The 22,154-nt window shown below is 41.3% G+C and overlaps 2 protein-coding genes and 1 pseudogene across 3 annotated transcripts; 1 reads left to right on the plus strand and 2 right to left on the minus strand.

Annotated features, from left to right (window-relative positions):
* Positions 1–371: 371 nt before the first annotated feature.
* LOC105047451 (uncharacterized) lies at positions 372–1,981 on the plus strand (annotated as a pseudogene).
* A 5,441-nt stretch (positions 1,982–7,422) lies between these two features.
* On the minus strand, positions 7,423–12,230 carry LOC105047441 (pseudo histidine-containing phosphotransfer protein 2-like). 2 transcript variants are annotated; one of them, XM_010926363.4, is made up of 6 exons: positions 11,918–12,176; positions 10,376–10,506; positions 10,195–10,263; positions 8,295–8,366; positions 7,795–7,867; positions 7,423–7,699 (listed from the first exon to the last, which is right to left on the minus strand). In XM_010926363.4, exons 1-6 carry the CDS (start codon positions 11,975–11,977, stop codon positions 7,649–7,651), a joined length of 456 nt encoding a protein of 151 aa, XP_010924665.1. In that variant the 5' UTR covers positions 11,978–12,176; the 3' UTR covers positions 7,423–7,648. The 2 variants fall into 2 exon arrangements, with proteins under 2 accessions (XP_010924665.1, XP_073115145.1); XM_073259044.1 differs by lacking the exon at positions 10,195–10,263 and having other exon boundaries at positions 11,918–12,230.
* A 2,069-nt stretch (positions 12,231–14,299) lies between these two features.
* Positions 14,300–20,804, minus strand: LOC105047442 (B3 domain-containing protein Os01g0723500). The gene is made up of 4 exons (XM_010926364.2): positions 20,428–20,804; positions 18,159–18,603; positions 15,589–15,830; positions 14,300–14,848 (listed from the first exon to the last, which is right to left on the minus strand). Exons 1-4 carry the CDS (start codon positions 20,515–20,517, stop codon positions 14,567–14,569), a joined length of 1,059 nt encoding a protein of 352 aa, XP_010924666.1. The 5' UTR covers positions 20,518–20,804; the 3' UTR covers positions 14,300–14,566.
* Between the last annotated feature and the right edge of the window lie 1,350 nt (positions 20,805–22,154).

The raw sequence follows: 22,154 nt of genomic DNA on the forward strand, positions 1-22,154 counted from the left end.
GATGCTTACGATTGTATTTATATTAGGATTTTTTAGCGTAGTTTGTTTCCAAAAAAAAAAAATTAAAAAAACCTGAAAATTGCCTTGCTTAGCAAAAACAAAATTATTGATTTTGTCCTGGACGCCATGAACCTTGCCTGCTCATTATCATGGGGGTTCAACTTTATGTGACACCTGATTTATTCCCGGGGAAGGAGTATTTTTAAGGCAAATGTGACTGCATCAATTGATAAGATGTTAGAGATTAGGATTTTTACCAGCGTCTGTAATTTCTTGAATTAGATGAACAAATTGAAAACCGCTGTTTTGGATTAAGAACACTATATTTAGTAGATATCCATAATCAAAATAAAGTTGTCAAGTTTGGGCAATCCAGGCACTTTCATGCATGGAATCAGTTGAACTGGGTTTAGTAGTCTCAAAGTTTGAACCGATCTCAGCAGCTTGACCCACTGCATGAAGTCCCCATGACCACATCCCCAGGAGAACTCTTCCCTTTCTCCCTCATTGCCACATTCCCGAGAGATCCACTGGAGTACCCGTTAGAATCCCCTGCTCCGCCGCCGTCCTGGGTCGCCGGACCACCCACCGACGGATCGGAACCCCCGGAGGACAACGAGCTCGCCAGATTCTTGAGCCAGCCCCTCCATGTCGCCAAACTAAATTTGCCGGACCCGATCTTCCCCTGAAATCCAGCGCCATGGAATCCTCCAGAGATCGATTTCCAGGCGATGGTCTCGCCGGAGAACGACGGATTGGCCGTGGCGCTTGTGAAGTCCGCTGGGTCGGCGTTCGGGTGCTTCCAGCTCGTGAACCATGGCATCCCGCGGGATTTGATCGCCGTCTGCTATGCCGCGGCTACCACGGCGTTCAGAATTCCGCCGGAGAAGAAGGCAGCGGCTGCGAGGTCGCCAGAGAGGCGGTGGCGATTCGAAGTAGAGGAGGAGGAGGGAGTTGAGGAGTTGTTTTGGTATCGGAGTGAAATGGGAGAAGTATCGGCGGGAATTTGGCCCCAAGGTCACGAGGATTTTGGGTACATCATTCTATTTTCCCTCCTCCTGCTTTTCTTTTCCTAAATCGTCAAGAGTGCAGCATCGTGACCCATATCAAACGGTTGGAGGTGATGATATATTATATATAAATCCAAGCACCTCCTAGTGTAGTTACCTTTCTTATTTCTTAATTTCCCTTTCTCAGTGATAAAATCGTACGGGTGTGGATGGAGATGGAGAGGATTGCAAGCAAAATGGGAGAAATTTTGTTAGAGAATGGTGCGCGTGGTACTCAATCGTCTTCCAAGAGAAGAAACGAAGAGGCAGCGGAAGGTCAACTCTTTGTCTCCATAAGCATGGTCAGAATAATGCCATCGGTGGAGTAAACAACGAAGTTCTGCGAATGGGGATAAGGAGTTCAGGTTGCTCGTACACTTTGAGTCTGCATCTCCATTGCCGGGCTTCTGAGTTCCATGTTCGGTCCAAGAGAGGTCGGTTCCAGTTTTGTCCCGACAATAAGGCCAAGTTGTTTTCATATTCTTTAATATATGTGTTCCCGTGCTGAGGGAAAAAAAAAAAAAATAGTCCGAACGTTGTTCACACGCATACGGTGCACCATATATTCCCAACATTCCTATCATCAGACGGATTCTGATTTCCCCACTTGTTTGCTTCAGGCATGCAGTGGGGGGCTCTACAAACATGGCATTAGAAAGCCTGTTTTCCACGATGAAGACCACAAAGATTCTATAACTATAGCTTGCCTGTACTCTCATCCAGTCTTCATCAGTACTCGCTGTCATCCAACTGTGGGTGGGGGAAAGGCCATCTCGCTTGATCAACGAGTAGTGATAGGGCCATGCTTGGTTCTCCTGTGTCACATTATAACTTGTATCTACGGCTGCATCTGGTATGTGATTGCAATAATGATGATTTCCTTCAAGTTAATATGGTTTGTTAAAAGGATTTCTGCGATACAGAGTGTGTGATTAATTACAGGGACTTGATGCATAGGGTCTGCTTTTACTAGGCTGGAGATCATTTATGGAGGAGATCCGTTAGTTCCCATTTGTTTTAGTCGCACATGAGCTTGATTTCCATTTATCATGATGCATGTATTTGGATATTGAATGGTATTGCATGCCACTGTTATATAAGTGCAAAGAAGATAGATTTGCAGTAAGTTGCAAAAGATTGGAAAAATACTGGAAATTGATACTTTGGCAGTAGATAACTTTGGAGAAAATTTGCTGGATATTTTTTCTTTATATAAAATTTGTTTATTTGGATTCAACTGCCTGGAGTCCAATTAGATGACGGATCCGTATCTTGACCAATTTCACACCAGATGTTGAATTAGAACAATGCCAAACTTGGATTTTGTAATTTACTTTTTCAAGTCAAGAGGAATTAGAACAATGACAAACTTGGATTTTTTTTTAATTTATTTTTTCAAGTCACAAGGGATACATCTTAGGTTTGGGATTTTTTTTTTAATCTTTTTATCTTAATTTTGTCGAATGCAATATATTAGTTTGTTGATTTGGCTGCCCTCTTATTAGCATTTAAAATTTTTATAATTATTGTGTTAAGATGGCCTTCATTAGTATTATAGTAGAAATTTATGAATATTAATAGTTCAATAGCATTTTCATTTAACAAAGGATTGCCGCATAGAGCTGCATAGCACCCAGCAGTGTTGGCAGTAAACTAGGGAAATGTTATATTAGTATAATGCTATTCTTTAATATTAACATTATATTCAAAATAATAGTATTATCATATCAAATATATATAGTATAAAATTATATAATTACGATATATGATGTATAATATAAAATATTATTTTTGTAATGCTAGTATTATATTTAAAATATTAATATATAAAATATACTATAACAAATCAAGGATAACTTTGTTATTTTAGGTAGTGTTGGGTATAAAATATCCCCCAGCCGAAGTTCGTGATGGGAGTGACCCTCCGGGGATCCAACTGACTTTCGACCTCCGGCAACATCTCTTCAAACCTCCCGGGCGACCGAGCCTCCGCCACACTCCCAAGTTTTGCCGACGGGCAGGACCCCGCCAGCGTCGACCGGATTCTTCGCGACGTCCGGACTCCTACGAGAGCCGGACCTCGCCCCCGATTCCAATTGCAGGCAGACTTTGTCCGGACTCCTACGGGAGCCGGACCTCGCCCACGACTTCACCCGCAGACTCCGTCCGGGCTCCTACGGGAGCCAGACTCCGCCCACAACTCCAGCTGCAGGTAAACTTCGTTCGGACTCCTACGGGAGTCGGACTTCGTTCCTGACTCTAATTGCAGGTAAACTTTGTCCGGACTCCTACGGAAGCCGGACCTCGCCACGACTCCATCTGCAGGCTCCGTCCGGGCTCCTACGGGAGCCAGGCTCCGCCCACAACTCCAGCTGCAGGTAAACTTCGTTCGAACTCCTATGGGGGTCGGACTTCGTCCCTGACTCTAATTGCAGGTAAACTTTGTCCAGACTCCTACGGGAGCCGGACCTCGCCCCCGATTCCAATTGCAGGCAGACTTTGTCCGGACTCCTACGGGAGCCGGACCTCGCCCACGATTCCAATTGCAGGCAGACTTTGTCCGGACTCCTACGGGAGCCGGACCTCGCCCACGACTTCACCTGCAGACTCCGCCCGGGCTCCTACGGGAGCCAGACTCCGCCCACAACTCCAGCTGCAGGTAAACTTCGTTCGGACTCCTACGGGAGCTGGACTTCGTCTCTGACTCTAATTGCAGGTAAACTTTGTTCGGACTCCTACGGGAGCCGGACCTCGCCCACGACTTCACCTGCAGGCTCCGCCCGGGCTCCTACGGGAGTCAGGCTCCGCCCACAACTCCAGCTGCAGGTAAACTTCGTCCGGACTCCTACGGGAGCCGGATCTCGCCCTCGATTCCAATTGCAGGCAGACTTTGTCCGGACTCCTACGGGAGCCGGACCTCGTCCACGACTTCACCTGCAGACTCCGCCCGGGCTCCTACGGGAGCCAGACTCCGCCCACAACTCCAGCTGCAGGTAAACTTCGTCCGGACTCCTACGGGAGCCGGACTTCGTCCCTGACTCTAATTGCAGGTAAACTTTGTCCGGACTCCTACGGGAGCCGGACCTCGCCCCCGATTCTAATTGTAGGCAGACTTTGTTCGGACTCCTACGGGAGCCGGACCTCGCCCACGACTTCACCTGCAGACTCCGCCCGGGCTCCTACGGGAGCCAGACTCCGCCCACAACTCCGGCTGCAGGTAAAATTCGTTCGGACTCCTACGGGAGCCGGACTTCGTCCCTGACTCTAATTGCAGGTAAACTTCGTCCGGACTCCTACGGGAGCCGGACTTCACTTCCAACTTCAATTGCAGGTAGACTTCGTCCGAACTCCTACGGGAGCCAGACTTCGTCTCCAGCCCCAGCTGCGGGAAGACTCCATCCGGACTCCTGTGGGAGCTAGACTTTGTCCCCGACTTCAACTGAAAGAAGACTCCGTCCGGGCTCCTACGAGAGCCGGACTCCAAGCTCCTCTCAGACGGGTAGCTAACCACCTTTCTCCGCCAGACACCCCAGCCGAACTCCGGTCGATGGACCTGGACCCCCTGGCAGGCCGCAGCAACAGCCACGACTCTGCTCCACCTCCTGCGACGGATTCCACGCGGCTCCATCACTCCCTGGCAGGCCATAATAATGGCCACGATCCTGCTCCACTTCCTGCGACGGATACCGTGCGATTCTTCCATTCTCTGGCAAGTCGCGACAACGGACGCCGCTCCGCTCCCCGTGGCAGACTCCACGTGGCATGCCCCGGTGATAGCCATGGGTCCACTCCACTACTCTCCGCAACAAACTCCTCCTGACTCTGGACGGCCCACTGCCAGACGGTTACAGACATCGCTATCAGTTTGTTGCCCCCTCCATCTATAAAAGGGGGACCCTAGATACGTTATTCTCTAAGCTCTTATTTTTACCTAGAAACTCTGCTAAAATCTCCGTTCAAGCACTCCATTCTTGTTGAGGCAGAGAACTGACTTGAGCGTCGGAGGGTCTTGCCGGAGCAACCCCACCTCCGGTTTAGACTTCTTTTGCAGGTCCCGACGGCGACCGCGACTCCCTCGACTCCAGCTTCTCCGACGCAAGCAGATTTTTGCACCAACAAGATTGGCGCTAGAGGAAGGGGCTGTGTCTTCGCAGTACCCTTATTCTTAAAGGAGCACTCAACGGGATTGCCCCCGGGCATCTTTTTCGGTGCCCTCTCCTCCTTCCTCCACTTGGTCTTTGCCCGATGCCTCCCCGTAAGGCGTCCACACGACGATCCACGGCCAGATCTCAGGCTCCGGCCTCACCTCCAGTTTTTCAGCCTCCTCCTCCTCCGGCAACGGCGGTCGGCGCGGAGCAATTTGATCTACTGGCACAGCAGATCAGAGGCCTCACTGAAGCTGTGCAGGCCATGCAGTAGCAGCAGCAGCCGCAGGCATCAGTGCGCCTGAAAAGAGTGTCATCGGAACACCAGAATCCGGCGGTGGGGCGGGCCACTTGGGCCAGCCGCCCCATCTTTCCTGGGAAGACGAACCCGAGGGTGGAGAGCCCTCAATCGGATCACGACTCCACCCTTGGAAGATCTCTGCCCCTATTCTGCCAGAGGACTCTCGAGACCCGAAGTCGAGAGGATTTCCTGGATCGAAGACTCCAGGAGATGAACCGACGGATCGAAGAACTCCGCCACGCTCCCCCGCTTATGGTGAGGATATTTGCACTGACCCTCCCTTTTCTCAAATGATCATGCAGGAATCGATCCCGCCAAACTTCAAACTCCTCCAGTTCGAAAGCTACGACGGGACTTCGGACCCAGTTGATCATCTGGAGGCCTTCCGGACGATGATGCTGCTTCATGGCGCACCCGACGCCATTCTATGCCGAGCCTTTCCATCCACTTTGAAGGGAGCGGCGAGAAACTGGTACTCGGCGCTGAAGCCGGGTACCATCTTTTCCTTCGATCAGATGAGCCACCAATTTGTGGCCCATTTTGTCAGCAGCCGGCGCCCTCGGAAGGGTTCGGAGTCCCTCATTAATATCAAGCAGAGGGAGGGGGAGTCCATTCGGGCCTACATCAACCGTTTCAATGTCGCAGCACTGGAGGTCCGAAATTTGGACCAATCGATAGCAATGGCCGCTCTGAAGGGCGGCCTTCAGAAGAATGACCTTTTGTTCTCCCTGGAGAAGAAGTACCCCAGGGATTTTGCTGATTTGTTGGCTCGGGCTGAAGGGTACGCCCGAGCGGAGGAAGCCTTCAAAATGAAGGATGAGGAGACTGCGAGAGAGCGGCAGGTGGGAGACTCGAGTAAGCCCGCAGTCGAAAAAGGGCCGAGAGAAGTTCGGCCACGTTCTCGATCCCCTCCTGGGCACAAGCGTGTCCATACTCCTCCCCAGGTACGTAGGCAGAGAAGTTTGGATCACGGGGTTCGGCGGGGTTCTCCACCAGGAAGATTCCGCAACTACGCCCCCCTTAATGCCTCGAAGACCCAGGTACTGATGGAGGTCAAGGAGCAGCTCCCTAGGCCAGAGAGGATGCGCACACACCATGGGAAGCGCAACCCCAACAAGTTCTGTCTCTACCATCGCGACCACGACCACGACACGGAGGAATGCATCCAGCTCCGAGACGAGATCGAGGAGCTCATCCGGCGAGGTCGACTCAATAGGTTCATTCGACGTCGGCCTGAGGGTAGAGAAGATCGGCCAAGGGCCCTGCCGCAACCTAAACCGCCAAGGAGGGAGGAGCAGCCCGGAGATCGACCTCCAATCGGGACTATCGACTCCATAAGAGCTAATAATCTTCTTAGATAGCATCCACGACAATATCATCTTTGGCTAACCATAAGCTAGCGAGGATGAGATCATGCAGCTTGCAAGAGCGGCTGATACATACAAGAGTAATCAATAAAAATACTTCGATAGGACATCACATCAGATACAAATAATTATAGACCTAAGATGCTATCGCGATGGCTAGAGCAAGCACACTCAACGTACTGCCACTAGATGAAGGCCACAAATGCACTTGATGTGCAATTGGAATGAGTGGTGCAGCGGGCTATCATGGTTGGGAGGACAACCATCATGGCGGCTCATCACCTCAACACCATTAATAATGGAGACTTCATTGCTTTCATTGTAGAAGGTAAGATGGTGGAGCATGGAAACCATGCGCATCGGATGAACAAGAAGGGAGCTTTCCTCAACCTAGTAACTTTTTTAAACATGATCTTGTTGTACTGGAAAGCTATATGATGTAATTACTAGATAGCACCTCCCAGTTGCTGAGTACATATATCTTCCATCCGTGTCCGTTGCCTCGGTTGATGAGTTTTTATAGTGTTCTAGGATGTGATTCATCAAATAATGCAAAAACAGAGGCAAAGTGATCTTCTACACTCATGGATGTCATGGAATTATAGAAAACATATGTTGGATCAACTGGCGAATCAATCACAACAATTCATCTAATACAAGTTTTCTAACTCTTGGCATTTCTTGTTCAATGCATAAGAGCACAGATTTATATTACATTGGAAATAAGACATCTTATACGTGCTTGAGACCTCATTGAACCCTTGCACACCATACCGATAAGTGATCTCACATGCTGGGACGAGTAGCTATTTCCATAGGGCCAACTTGTCTTAACAACTGAAATGGCAAAAGAGAAGCAACAAGGTCAAGATGTTTACATACATCTTAAAATAAGGAAGGTCAAGGAAAGAAGCTGAGTGTTGGGAGGGAACCTGGAAATATGACCCCAACTTCTGCCTCAAAACAGCATGCTCCCTCTTCAGCTTGTGGAATAATTTCAGGCATCTGCATGCATGAGCATAGACATCTAAGTGGACAAATGAATATGTAACACAGACGTGTAATGCAAAAACTTGCATTAAGTTTCGAAGTTTTAAGAGAGCATAGAAGCTAATGGAGTCATTAACACTAGATATCATAAATTAGGCTATATATTTATATTTGGAGATTGAGTAATGGACCCACATGGAGCCGTTAGTGCATTGCCCACCTTAAACATATTAGAGTTTTTTTTTTTTTTGCCTTTGTTAGAAGTGCTTCTGTAACAAGTTGCATGGAAATTATGTCATGCCCAGAGTTCTTCAAAAAAAAAAATATTATGGCCAGAGTGACCAAGTGATAACTAGCAGCAAGAACCGGTTATTTGACCGTCCAAATTAAACAAAAGAAATTAAGCTGTCATGAAAAAGATGGATGAGAGATAGAAAGAGACCCTTCAAGATTTTTTTCATCACAATATTCTCTGCATAGTGTGCAGGCGTTCTTCACCCTAGAAGCACCAATGCTGCAACAAACTAATCCACGTCATTAAGTAGCTCATGAAAGCAAAAGGTGCTCAATAATCATGAATTCATATAGAATGTAAAGACGGGCAGGGGGTAGCACCACAATAGAATTCTAGGATGCCATCCCAAATGTTTTATTTTTTTTGTCAAATTATTCGTTTCCATCATTTTAACATTAGTTTTTAAATGATCAAGGTTAACTTATCTATACATATATATGGCATGCATGAAAATTTGACAGAATATAAAATTTTCACTGGTGCTGAGGCAAACAGGCAACTGATTACTTTTAAGAAGTATTGCATGTAGAAAATCCTTGAAGAGGTCATACTGAAAATAATTGAAAAAAGCTTGTTTTTTCCTGTTTGAAGAAGGGTTCCATCACCCAAAAGTACATATGCATCTTTATAAGTTCATATTTTCCTTTTAGGAGATTATACATAATGATGGAGTATGGTCCTTTCGGAAGGTGAGGGTGTTGGGATGTTCAATTAAAAATCCACATAATTGATCATAAATTATACCATTAAAAATACCGAGAAACTAAAGATTATATATTAAATAAAGATTATATATTAATAAAATACATAATAACACATTTAACTAAAAAATCCACTTCATTAATCATGATATACCTATGTTCAATATTTATAGATTGAAAATCAACTTTTGATATTTTGATTATAGCAAAGTATTATCTCTTTTCATTTTAATTTTTTATTTTTGTATTTACTTGATGTATAGGTCGGAGACTACCAAAATATGCATGGTTTTTTGAAATTTTTGATTGTGTAGATTATGATCAACAGTGCATGTCTTTGATTCGGATATTCCGTTATTGATTTTGAAATTGAGAAAAATAAATGCCCCTAGCTACCATCCGAGAGGTGCATAGGCCATTTCTTTTGTTTATTCTCTTTTCACTCTTTCAAGGGCATAAACAACTTTTGGAGGATAAATATATTAAAGATCTATTTTAAAAGGAATAAAGAGAACTTGATTTTGATTGATGGTGGCCATTAAAATGCAATAGAGCCATCAAGTGGTTTAAAATATGTGGTGTCCGTGTTCCTTATCTTCTTCTTCTTCTTTTTAATGAGTAATCCGTCCGTATTCCTTATCAAAGCTTAACTTCTTCTTTGACCCATGAAGCATACGGGACAGACATGCTTGAAAGAACTAGTCTACGTTACTGCTAGGGTAGCACATCAACCGAGCGATATGCAAGCGTCCGTGATCCCCTCATAAGATGGCCAAAATGGACCCCTGAAAAGGTTGCTCAGGTTTGGAATACTAATTTTTAGGCCAGTGTCCGGCAAATCCTGATACAAATTGATCTCTGATATGATGAAATATGTCACTGGTAACAATTCCTAGCAACTTTACCAAGCCCATTTGAATCTGTAAATATGGTTCGGGAATAAGAAAAAGGAGAAGAGAAGTAATTGCTTTTCTTAAAATATTTATTCCTTCTCTGTTTTACTGTTTCTTTTTCTTTCTAGCCAGATGACTCCAGGATTAAAGGTGTTTTTGTCACAAGAAAGGAACCTAATCTAGGAACAAAGTTATTCCAGCCCCTTGAAGTAGTTATTCTGTGAATAAGCAGGTCTGACCTGAATAATTATTCATGTCCTATTCCTGCTATTTTAACCTGTTGGGCGGAAGTTAAAGCTTATCCCCGTTCTATTCCCGAACTTAACAACGTGAGATTAGGCGTATGTAGGTGGACGTATGCATGTATGTATGCATGCATGCATGCATTAATGTATCATTATGTAGGTATACATGCATGCATCTATATTTTATAGCACAGTCATTCATTGCTACCTGGAACTACTATCCTTCAACTGATGCACATATGCGTCCAACTTGACAAAATCTTGGGGACATTTATCCCTGCATCACCACATGGAAATAATTTTTGCCGTGGAGTAATAAACGTATTTGGTATATATATCTATTGTTAATTGGGATTCACAATTCTTTCTGCATGGTATTTATTACTCACAGAGTCTGCTCAATGTTGCTGATCAGTCTGGCTGAATCCCTGAAGAACAAGGTTACGACTTCTTCCACAAAATTAGGGCTCACCTCATCCTGTAACTCCTCCAGCTGATAAAATTGTTCATCCAAGTATCCCTGCAACAAACTTTACATTATACTTTCCATCTGAGCAAATGCTCTGATGGTTTTGCTTACATGCTCTTTCACACCAATATTCATATAGTTATACTACAGATAACTAAGGAATTTTTGCTTTCTTAGAATTAGATAAATAGATATATACAAATCAGAGGATGATGTGTGACGATAACGACTAAATGTTTGTTTGATTAAAGAATGGGTTAGTGTTCATCAATTTAATAGGTACGGCATAAGTTTTGAAAACACCATCATGTACAATTATGTGCCGATGATGCCTTTTTCTAGGGATTTTAAATGTATTGTAATTGTATGTATCAAGGTTTGCTGTCTCGATATCGGATCCCGTACCGATAAAATCCTACTACAGTATCAGTACGCAGTTCGGTACGAGATGGTAGTGTCGATAGCTCCGAAATGACGTACCGATATGAGACTGGTATGATACGGTACACCCGATATGAGGTGGTACAGTATTCCATTACTATGTATTGAAGTCACTGAATAATGATGGAGATAACTTAGTAATAGCAAAAATATCAGTTCAAGACCAACGTCAATGTCCGGGTATCCTGCTCTCAACAATGATATATGGAGGTGGCAGAGATGCAAAGATGCCTTGGCTTAATTTTATGCATTACATGCATGCCTGCACTCTTTCACAACACAAATCAAAAGCATGTTAATCCATGTTGATGTTCAGTTCTAGAAACAAATGTAATATGACATGATGTACTTCAAGGCACATTAGAAAAATAGTTTGACATACTAATATATCAAAACTGTAGAAATCTCAAGTTAGCTGTGAGACATAATATGTAACCGTTACATGATATTTAGTTTCCTTCTTCAATCAAAAAAAAAAAAAAAAGGAGATATTTAGTTTCCTTCTCTTGAATAAATTAGAAAGCCCAAAGCTGAGATTCTCTGTTTTTCATTATAAAAGAAGATCAACAAACAAGAACTAGAGCAAGATACTTGATCCAAGACAACATCTTCATTCTTTTTAAAATAAATAGAAGCATGAAGAAGAATGAAGATATTCAATCTGTACAAGTTAACTTGAACTATTCTGATATAGCCAATCTTTAGAACAATAAATCTTCATCCATTATGAGAAACGCAGAACAACATCTGAATTATCTCAGCTTCAGTTACAGGTAGTTACTAAGTATAAGATACAATATATGTATGTATCCTTATCCAGCTAAACTACCATAAAATCAGTAAGAAATTTCTATGGCTGACAATTTATTTTTTGAGGAGACTAAGGCTGACAATATACTCTGAGATAAAGGGAGAAGATAGAGGCAATGGTTCTAAAAAGACAAACTTTTATACATGGCAACATCCGTTCTTGTTTGATTTTACCTACATTATGGAGATTTAGACCTAAATGAAGATCAACCTGATCAAAGAGACTCTTCCTCATATCAGCAGCCCGGTGTCGCAAGTTGGAGTATTCCATCTACTTCTTCAACTGAGAAAGAGATAATAGAATAGGGTTGCAAGATATACTGATGATATTTCCAGCCCTTCAGATGACGGTCCTTTTTATAGCAGAGGAAAAGGTAGGTTAGCATGCTCTGGACAAGAATAATACTCTCATATTTTGTGTATACCATTGAAATAGAAAAAGATGGGAATGCCGATCATCCAGCAATCATGTTGCAAAGGTATGAAAATATCTATCCATTTTGGATGGTGACTGATACCGTCACGGATTCTCTCAATACCTTCTTTGTCGGTTGATGAGGATTCTCTCTCATCACCCAGACAAAATTGTAATTTGGTCTGAGCGTCTGTACTCAAAAAGAATCCTTAATATTAAGGGACACAAATGGACATAATATGATGTCTAGTTGTCGTGAGCCTAGATCCAAATTGAAATTTAAAAGTATAAAAATTTATATGTGGACATAACTCATTTGATCCTGTGTTGTTCAAAACAGGGTGGTGTTTGGTTGTTTAGTTGGATTTCATTTTTAGGATATAAACAACAAATGTGGAGTAGCAAAAAAAGGAGGATACATTTATCAGTTCAATCTATAGCCACAACTGTCATGTCACAGTTAGAAAACTGACTTAATTCCATGGTATATTATGTTGACCTTGGATGGTAGCTGAAAGTCTAGATGCACTCGAATGAGACATCCAAATCACTGAAACAACCCAAATCTCATACAGTAACTTCAAGTTTTGAATATTAGCCATACAAATATGTTAACTCTTCGAGTTTGGGAGTTTGTAAATTATGGTACAATCTTTACTCTTCAGTTGAGACAAGTGGGAAAATGAGCTCCCCAGAACTAGGAAGCAATGAAGCAAAATGTGCTTAACAGGTGAATTAAAGGCGAAGCTCACTAGTAGTTGAAGGGGAAAAAAAAAAAAAGTTGTTTATTTAATCTTGACATGTACTGCAACATCTGTTTTGTGTCCAGATGTGCCATAAGTGTAGTATTCTTAAGATTCAGTATACATCTCCCACAAACATAAAAACCAGTTAATCTGCTCACAGAAGGAAGGAAAGCTGTCTTTCACTAAAGATGCTCTGAGAAAACAACTAATTGCAGGTCACAATCAGATAGTGAACCCACCCCAAAAGGAATCCTCATCTTTGATGCTCCAAAAGAACACTTGCTGCATCTAAATCCTCCCTTCTAGGCTTTAAGGAAATATATTTACCTAAACAGCAAAGGATTGAAAAGATAAGATATTATGGTAAAAGGCTATCTCCATGCCACTTTCAGTTGGTTGAGAACTATTTCCATATCTTGCATCACTAAGAGTTTAATTAGGATCTAAACCATCCCTACCTCAAGAAATATGCTGCAGAATGCAACATCTCAGATATCATACCATGTCCATTATTCTATTGTCTATTTCCCATTCTCAATCATTTGTAGGATATTTAACTGATCAATCACAAACATGATAATTGATATCTTTCTTTTGAGCATGAAATATCAGAATCTGCAAGACACCAGCTATCTTTCTTGTCACTACTCCAAACTCGTGCCACATCGAGTACTTTGAGGGGAAAAAAAGATAAAATGCGAAGAATCAATATAAGCATCCAGACAACAGCCACATGTAACATCATTTATAAAATGCATAAATCTCGGATATTGTCGGTAAGCTTCAGTAATCTCAGATATTCTTAGCAGATCCTATTCTCTGCAAGTGCAAGTGCAAGGGGGAAAAAAAAGGACGGTAGAATTAAAATAGCCATAAGAGATTCTCCCTTTGTTCCCCGACCATTCTGAAAGGAAGGAGAAAATGATTTCCAGTAGCTATATACCAATGGTTCTCAGTTTTGGTCTCTTTTGATTGCTTGGACCCAGCCACATCTTTGCTGAAAAGTTGCAAAAGTTGCTGGATGCACCTAATGATTGGTTCAACGACGGCAATTCTTGCTTCCCATCAATGTCCCAAGTTGACAGGAGAATCCCAAGCTGGATAGATAGGCCTCAATGGCAATTGTGGATAAGAAAAAAGAGTGAAAAGGAAAAATTTTCAGCTAGACCTTTCCACAAAAAGGATTGACTTGAATCATATCCATTGGATCAATAAAATCTAAGTGATAGGCGATATCAGCAGTTTACGCAAGTCCTACTTGTTGCCTAAGCATCAAAGATGTATAAGCTCCAATTTGAGAATGGCTTTATAAAATGCATAATTCATATACATCTGAATTATAAACCATGTTGTTTTAACATTTATTTTTATGTAGTAAGACATTAATAACAATCCATAAAACAATCTCACCTTTTAAGCAATATAAGTGGTATGTCGGAACTTAATACCCATTTGCAACTTTCCACATAACTTTAAAAGCATGTCCAGTTAAGATACTGGAACAAGGGAAATATAAATCAGCAGAATCATTAACAAGTCAATCAAAGACAACGACACTATATATATGCAAGCATGTCAAACCAAAGAAGCAACTTGCGAGGAAAAATATCAAGAGAATACAGATCAAATGACAAGTATATTTATCCTTCCCTACATTGGCTCTATTATATTTCTTGCATGGCACATAAGCTCCATGAGGCTAACACATCTGCTGCATCCTTGGCATCCTTATGACAGGTATGGTCTCCTCAACCACCCTGAAAATGTGGACACGCAATTCAACTGGACCGACGAGCTCGAAAGCACAATAATCTCCTTCCTCTAGGTTGTTGCCACGTGAGAAAGCAGACCACCCTCCAGATAAACGGTCCCTTGTGCATGGAATGTAGACGACCACCCAAGCCTTCCCATTTGGGTCTCGGAGGACCAAGTTAGTTCTTTTATGGGGAAGATGTGCACGTGAAAACCAAGCAGGGATCCTCTGCATTTAGTTATAACAAAGCAATGATCAAAATCAAAGTTCTTGGAATTCTCAACTGCCTCATTGTACAGGGAAGCAGCCAATTAGGCCAAAATTTTTAACGTGACATGATCTGAGGAATGAAGCATTATGGTAATGCTTCAGCTCACAAATAGCTTATTCAAACCATAGCAACTTTCTGTAAATGTGTTCCGGGAAACTAAATAAAGTGAAAACGTCAGTGCAAACAAAGAACACTCCACCATGCTAGCTGGTTGAAAGGAAGAAGAGTATGGCATCGAAAATGAAAGGAAGACAAGGCAGCTAACAAAATTTATCTAGAGGTACATGACTGTTCAACTGGAATTATTAGAGAAGCAAATGTTCCATATTCTGAGAGCATAATAAGAACATATTAGATATATTATAATGCAAGGTTAAGTGCTGGACAAGCACTTGCCCTTGAAAGATAAAAATAGATTTTAGCATAGGACAATAACCGGCATTTATCGCCAAGAATGTGATCATTGATTTTAAATATATATGTAGAATAAAACATGAAGATAATTCTGGAGAAAATTTGATTTAGAATAAGTGATGCCTATACATACATTCACACACACACAAATAAGCACAGAATTGATGGTTGCATATTATCAGCGTTTTGTATGATTAACAATATGCACTGATGCTGTGTGAAATTCACTGTATATACAATAATATTAACTTACAAGTCTTATCTCGCTAGATAGTAAACTCACCAGCATATATGTCCTGTAGACACTCATTGCTGTCATACGCATAATCATATAAGGGAATATAGAGGTGAAAGAGTTGGCAGCTTCCCTTGCTTTTGCTCTTTCTTCTGCTGTCACAGGTCGTCTTCTCGAGACATAGCCTCGATACTGTCTGGTGGGAGAACCTATCATACAAATTGGGAGTTCATCGTCTTCTGTTTTAATTTTGACATCCTCACAAGGATTAGGAGGTGGCGAACATCTTCCTGCATCATATTAATATAATTTTAAGAGTGAGTTTGGACCTAACTACCAAGAAAATTAGCACTATTAAAATAATATTATGTGCATTGAGTCCCAATTAAAACAATAAGCAAAATGATAATGTGAAGAATTTATTGTTGCTAATGTAAACTGACCACCACCCTTGCTTATAGTCAATGACAACAAGAGTAATCATTGTTTGAATACATCGAATACAAAGGCATGGGCAACTTAATTCATACTTTTAGGAAGAGTTAGGTGGGACAAAGTTATTTTAACTTCAGCATCTTCATTTTGTTCAAATGGAGGAATCATGCATCCTAGGAAATATTAATTACTAGATGAACGTGTGAAGAACAAATGTGCCCTCTCTCAATTCTCAATTAATTTTCAGATTTAAACTGCTTATTGGAGCTGCTGATAGTGCTGGAACCTTTTGTCATGATATACATGAGCAAATTTGCAGCTTTTATGATTTATTTATTTTTTTTCAATATTCTGTGGGCATCTAAAAGCTACTGTCCTATTTGTATGTTTTATCTATTTAGATGCTTTAATAAAGACGGACATATTTCTAAAACTTGCAATTTTCATCTTGAAAGGAAACTAACAGTTTGGTATTGTTGCTTGGCCTCACATTAGGACCTAACATCTCCTCTGCCTCAACTTGTCTAGATGCGAAAACCTAAAGGAAGAAGCCTCAGAGGCAAAAGGATGAGTTCTCATAGTTTGTTATGGTCACTTTTCCATAAAGTAAAGCATTCTAACCTGGTTTCCACAAAGAATTTCCAGATAATTCACATGAGGTATAAATGGTAAGGGCCTAAGCAAGTCCAAAAATTTGCTTCTAAATGCCGTAGAATTATCAAATTCATATTTAGAATTAATAAAGAATACAAATGGTACTGAAAATGACTACCTCTATTTTGTAAATTAGAATATTGGAAACTGAGAATGACTATAATCATAAAATGATTGTAGTATTGTTGAGGAGGTTAATGTGGATTAAGAACATCAGCAGGATAGCAAACAAGGCCATAGACTAGTTGCTGCGGTCCTTCCTGAAAAGGATGCTAAATGTTTGATTCTTGAGAGGTGTTTGCGAAGTATTTGGCATAGGTAACTCTTTTGTCCTTTTATTGAAATGATTGGTGGTGCTACTGCCCTTTTCTCAGAAAGAAATGCAAAAAGGTTAGATGGATAGAATTAAAAGTAGCACCGCTAGAGGCTATAACAAAGGCAACCACCTTCGATGCTTTAACATCTGTCATCTGAGGCATATGATGAAGACTAAAAACAAGAAGGCAATAGATCTGGTGACAAGAAATGATTTAGTTTGCTGGATTTACTTCGCAAGCATGTTTTCTTTCCAAAAGTTTGGGGTTAAGGTTTACTTTATTTGATCATATCTCAATCACTGGGAAAATTCTGCTTGATGAGACATTTCAGAAATTAAGATTTGTGTTCAAACATAAATCTTGAGGTTCAAGTTTAGATTTTGACCCCCTGGTCCATATCAACATGGGATTAAGGTTTACATTATTTGATCATATCTCAATCACTGGGAAAATTCTGCTTGATGAGACATTTCAGAAATTAATATTTGTGTTCAAAAATAAATCTTGAGGTTCAAGTTTAGGTTTTGAACCCATGGCCCATATCACCATGAAAGCTAAATAATTTATGGAACCATTTTCTCAATCACAACCTCATGCTCACTATCATTCATTTCGCCAATTTGGACAATTAAGACCATAAAATTAGTTAATTATCGATCTTCTTTCAGTCTAGCTACCGCATCCATTGCAACTCCTAGTTTCTGTTACAATCTAATAGGGTATAGATAGAAGCTGGAAGGAATATTGCCATGACCGTCTTCATACTTGTGAAAAGGAAAAAAAAGCTTCATCCTATTGTTTGTCCCTTAATCAAGTCAATCAAATCAAAATAAATGTTCACAACTTGCCACAAAAACCTCACTGTATCAAAATAAATATCAAAACAGAAATGGCCAAACCATACAGAATTTTCACTATGATGCACATTAAAATATTTCAACTATATTTCACCCAAAAAATTCAAAACTTTATGTGTGCAATTATTAATATATTGACATATAATACTCTTAATACTCATGTTCATCCTAAACAACAAATTCATCAATCTCACAGAGAATGTATGACATTTTCAATGCATCCGTAATTGCATCCATGTATACTAGAAATTCTATGCATGCCAATGGAAGTAATACTTTTTTCTAGCCACATGCAGATGTAGCTGTGGTTTCTTGTATACATATAAACCATATCAGACACAATGCTTGCACTTACCTTGGATTGAATTCGAATAGTGAACTTGCAATTGATTGGGTGCATGTCTGTCATTTCGAAGGTCTGTCAGCTCACTTTCACTTGCTTCATTCTTAATGTAGCAGCCAATGTCTAAAGAGATCTTTGGTGGTCTACCCCTTGTTTTTCTCTCATTACTGGACTTGGAACTTCTATGAGGTCTTACCGTAAGCACATCTTCCCTCTCACATGCGGTTGTATCAAAAATGAGAACAGTGAAGTGCATGCATCCATCATATTGAAAGACCAGGAATTCATGCTCCTTTAATGAGTGGTCTTTGACAAACTTGGGCCATCCAGCAGTCAGGAATGTTCCTTTAATGTTTTTGCCTAGTTGGACATACCATTTGCTTCCACTGGGACCCTGAAGGATCACTTTTCTAGATGTCTCCATTGAGATATGTTTCATGAAGTTTGGTGGGATCTTCTACAGGGGTGAAGAAAAAACTAATATAGCATTGGATAAATGCAGCATAATGTCGAACATAACAAAAGAGTATTATGAATCTTGTTTCACTTTAATATAGTCAGATTTTAAATCAAGTTAGATTTAGTTATGAATTACAAAACATATCAAAAGAATATTATGCATCTCGATTCACTTTAGTATAGCTGAATTTCTGATATTGTCTACTTTGACAGATTCATGCATGACAGTAGTTCAGATTAGTTTGCTTATATATGGAAAGAAAATTAACTGGATACCCCTCAACTGTTGGAAATGTGATATGATTTTGATAATATAAAAATAGAGTATAGGTTAAACAGAATATTGTAAAAAAAATGTCCCTTTAATGCCAATGTCATAGGGACGTAAAAAGAGCAAGGCCATGATGACAAACCATCATAACACTCTTTTAGAAGGAAACTCAAGCGCTGGCAAGTGATATATATAACTGGATGTGCAATGCTTCTTTCCTAGTGGGAGATGTGGAAACATATATTTGCAGTAATATTTCACTCATGCTCCATGAGTGGCAGTGCTAAGTACTTGTACTCCATGAAATTACTGCCAACATGGCATGTGTTGCTAATGATCGTTTTCACCAAAATTTAGGTGAGTGCAGTTTACATCTTCTGTGAAGAAGAAACTAAGTTTCTGCCAGGGCCGACCTGCAATATGCAGTGGACTTCTCAATGTATCACTGAACACATGATGTGGAGCATGAATCTGAAAACAGGCAGGACACCAGCAGGAACTCAGTTTCCTCATCACTACAGACCAAAACCATGCCCAAATTGAGAAACAAATTAATAATTGGCAGCTTATAAATTAGGGTACCCATCTCAACTATCGGAGCCATCTCAAAATGAGTTCAATTCGAAGGGTAGCTCACACTAGGTAGCATCCAACAATAGTGAAATTTTAGATGCAACTCATCAGGTAGTGGCATCATGATTGGTACGCAACCTTGGTAGCTACATCATGATATTACCCTGCATGAATTGCACCTTTCTGATATAAGATGACTTAGATGGTTGATGCATATCCCCTAAATTATAAGCTGCTGATTGTTAGTTTGTTTCCCAATTTTAATGAGCACATGTTAATGCTCGACAACAACCCCTGCAAAGTTGGCAGCAATTTCATGAGGGTAGCAAAATCTAGTGATGTTACCCATGCAGCATGTATACTGTTCTCTTGTTATCAATATGATTGCTTGTTAAAAAACACTAGTACCAGGCACACAAAATGCACATTATAAGAAGCATGGTTGGTGGCAATCCATCATTTGGAAAAAGATATTCCTATCATTTTGGTAACTTGTTGAATCACTCTTATTTCCATCTGGTGCACTTCTCTTGTTTTTCTCCTTCATCCAGAGCAAACCTGAACACATAGAGGGCTATATATTTATCGATCTATCAATTGCGAAAACATGCAGAGTCCATCATCCCTGCCCGGGAGTTTGCTTTACAATACCAGAAATTAAATTGTTTATGTCAGCAATAATACATTTTCAGATGCTACCATCAAATTATTTCAATTGAGTTTTTACTTTTTTTTTTTTTTTACAAAAAGAGCCAAGAACAATAAGCACTTCTTGTGTTATAAATTAGTATATGGTTATGGGGATATTCCTCCTCTAATAACATACGCACATTTCCTCTTTCATGACCATAGCCAGGATGGATCGATCCAAATGGAAAAAAAGGCGTGCTCGAACACAAAAGGTAAAGTGCCAGGAAAAACTCAAAAGTTGCCAGAAGAGAAAAGAGAAAAAAAAGGGGGGGATTGTGGTGAACTTGCCAGCCGCTGTGCGAAGTCTCCTAGCAGGACTTTAAAGAAGTGAGGCTTCCTCACCAAACTCCTACACCGTTGTTGCCTCTTTCCTGCCATCAATTCTCAGACCATTATCGTTAAAAAAAACCCCAAATTTCCTTATTAGCAATCAATAGAAGATGGATCGTAGAGAAGGAAAGAAGAGCAATGAGGAAGAGAGAGGGAGAGATGCTATCTTTCTCGTGGATCGAATTGGGATTTTTAGGGAGAAGGAGGAAGTGGAAGCGGAGAGACCAAAGTGATAAAAGAGACGCAAGAGCTCGGCTTTTCAGGCTTCGATGTCTGCTTCTCTCTGCCCCATGCGGTCGTTTCCGCATCGAAAGGCCCGGTTCCATGTCGGGAAGCTGGCGGGAAGTAAACTACGACCGTTGTAACGCACCGTCACTGCTGCGACCCTTGGAACGACAAGACGCTATCCGGACGTGTGTAGTGGACTTCCTATGCGGCCAAAGGATCAGCCATCCATTTTCCCTCTCAAACACATCCTTCCATCGAGAGCGGGTGATCAAATGAGGGTACTTGGGCTATAATTCGGCTCCATGGAGGAAAAAACCAAAAAGTAGAACGCAACAAATTACCTTTCTCACCGGAAAACAAGGAAACCAGCTGGAAGATGCTTCATTAGAAAAATTATATATATGATGGCGCACATAATCAATCACAACCGTTTATTTTTATAAAAATATATTGAACAGGCGTGTGATGAATGAAATCTATAGAAATGAGCTATTGTGATTAGCTACGTGTACAGCTATATAATATACATTGTTGCTGTAAGGCTCCAGAGAGATGCTAAAGTGGTCGGAATAGGATGTTGCTCGGATATCGTGACACCAGAGAGTACTTACAAAAGAAGTCTACGCTCACTGAAAGTTTTCTAATGAGAGACCCTTCTCTCCGCTCTTCCGATATCTTTTTTCTATTTTATTTCAAAAACTCTAGCTAACTTAAGCATCGAAGAGTCCCCTACTGGAACACCCCCAGCAAGTATAGACTTTCTTTGCAGGTACTCTCTAGTTTCGTGATACCAAGATGGCGTCGAGTTCTAGCCACTTTAGCATCTCTTCGAAGTCTTGCGGTAATAGATTTATGCTAGAGGAAGAGCTTAGTCCCCTTTGAGAGAACAAAAGATATGGTGTAGATGAGAGCACAAAGTTCCACCCCCTTCCACTGGCAATCTATTCATTATAGCCAGCATAGTGCTGCTTGTGGATCTATTATAGTACAGCCTCTGGCCACAATAGATCTACTGCCACTCGACATCTTGTCTCATTAGATTCAGGCACTGACTGGTATTGTGCAACAACTGCAACAAGTGATGGAGTGACAACAACAATGTGTGGAGCCGAACCCTTAGACGGCTCCCTCCCATCTTAGTTGGTGATCTTGCTCTTGGAGTTTGAGATCCGCTTTCTGGCAACGTTCTCATCACACCCTTGCTATCGCAGCTTGTTCCTTCTCTCGTCGGAGGCTGAGGAAGGAGGCATACTTAGACAGTTCTTCCTTCGTTGATGATTTGCTCCCGATTGGCCTCCCCAAGCCTGGAGGATCTTGGTGAGAGGAGGAACTCGAAAGGAGAGTTTAAGATATTGAGTGTTACCTCGATGAAGTTTAGAATTGGCCTCGTCGGAGCAACGACGGCTTTGACTTCAATTCTCTACAAAGATTTTTCAGACCATCTTGGAGAAATCGAT

This window comes from Elaeis guineensis, chromosome 6, assembly GCF_000442705.2.
Source record: "Elaeis guineensis isolate ETL-2024a chromosome 6, EG11, whole genome shotgun sequence".
NCBI classification, from domain to species: domain Eukaryota; kingdom Viridiplantae; phylum Streptophyta; class Magnoliopsida; order Arecales; family Arecaceae; genus Elaeis; species Elaeis guineensis.

Excerpts from the sequence above, each read along its gene's own strand:
- LOC105047441 (XM_010926363.4), bottom strand. The coding sequence starts at position 11,977 with ATGGAATACTCCAACTTGCGACACCGGGCTGCTGATATGAGGAAGAGT. Across the intron at positions 10,264-10,375 it reads AGCAACATTGAGCAGACTCT|GGATAAATGTCCCCAAGATT; the intron begins GTGAGTAATAAA and ends GTGGTGATGCAG. Across the intron at positions 7,700-7,794 it reads AGTTGGGGTCATATTTCCAG|TTGTTAAGACAAGTTGGCCC; the intron begins GTTCCCTCCCAA and ends TTGCCATTTCAG.
- LOC105047442 (XM_010926364.2), bottom strand. The coding sequence starts at position 20,517 with ATGGCAGGAAAGAGGCAACAACGGTGTAGGAGTTTGGTGAGGAAGCCT. Across the intron at positions 18,604-20,427 it reads GAGACTTCGCACAGCGGCTG|AAGATCCCACCAAACTTCAT; the intron begins GCAAGTTCACCA and ends TCACCCCTGTAG. Across the intron at positions 15,831-18,158 it reads CTATTCGAATTCAATCCAAG|GAAGATGTTCGCCACCTCCT; the intron begins GTAAGTGCAAGC and ends AATATGATGCAG.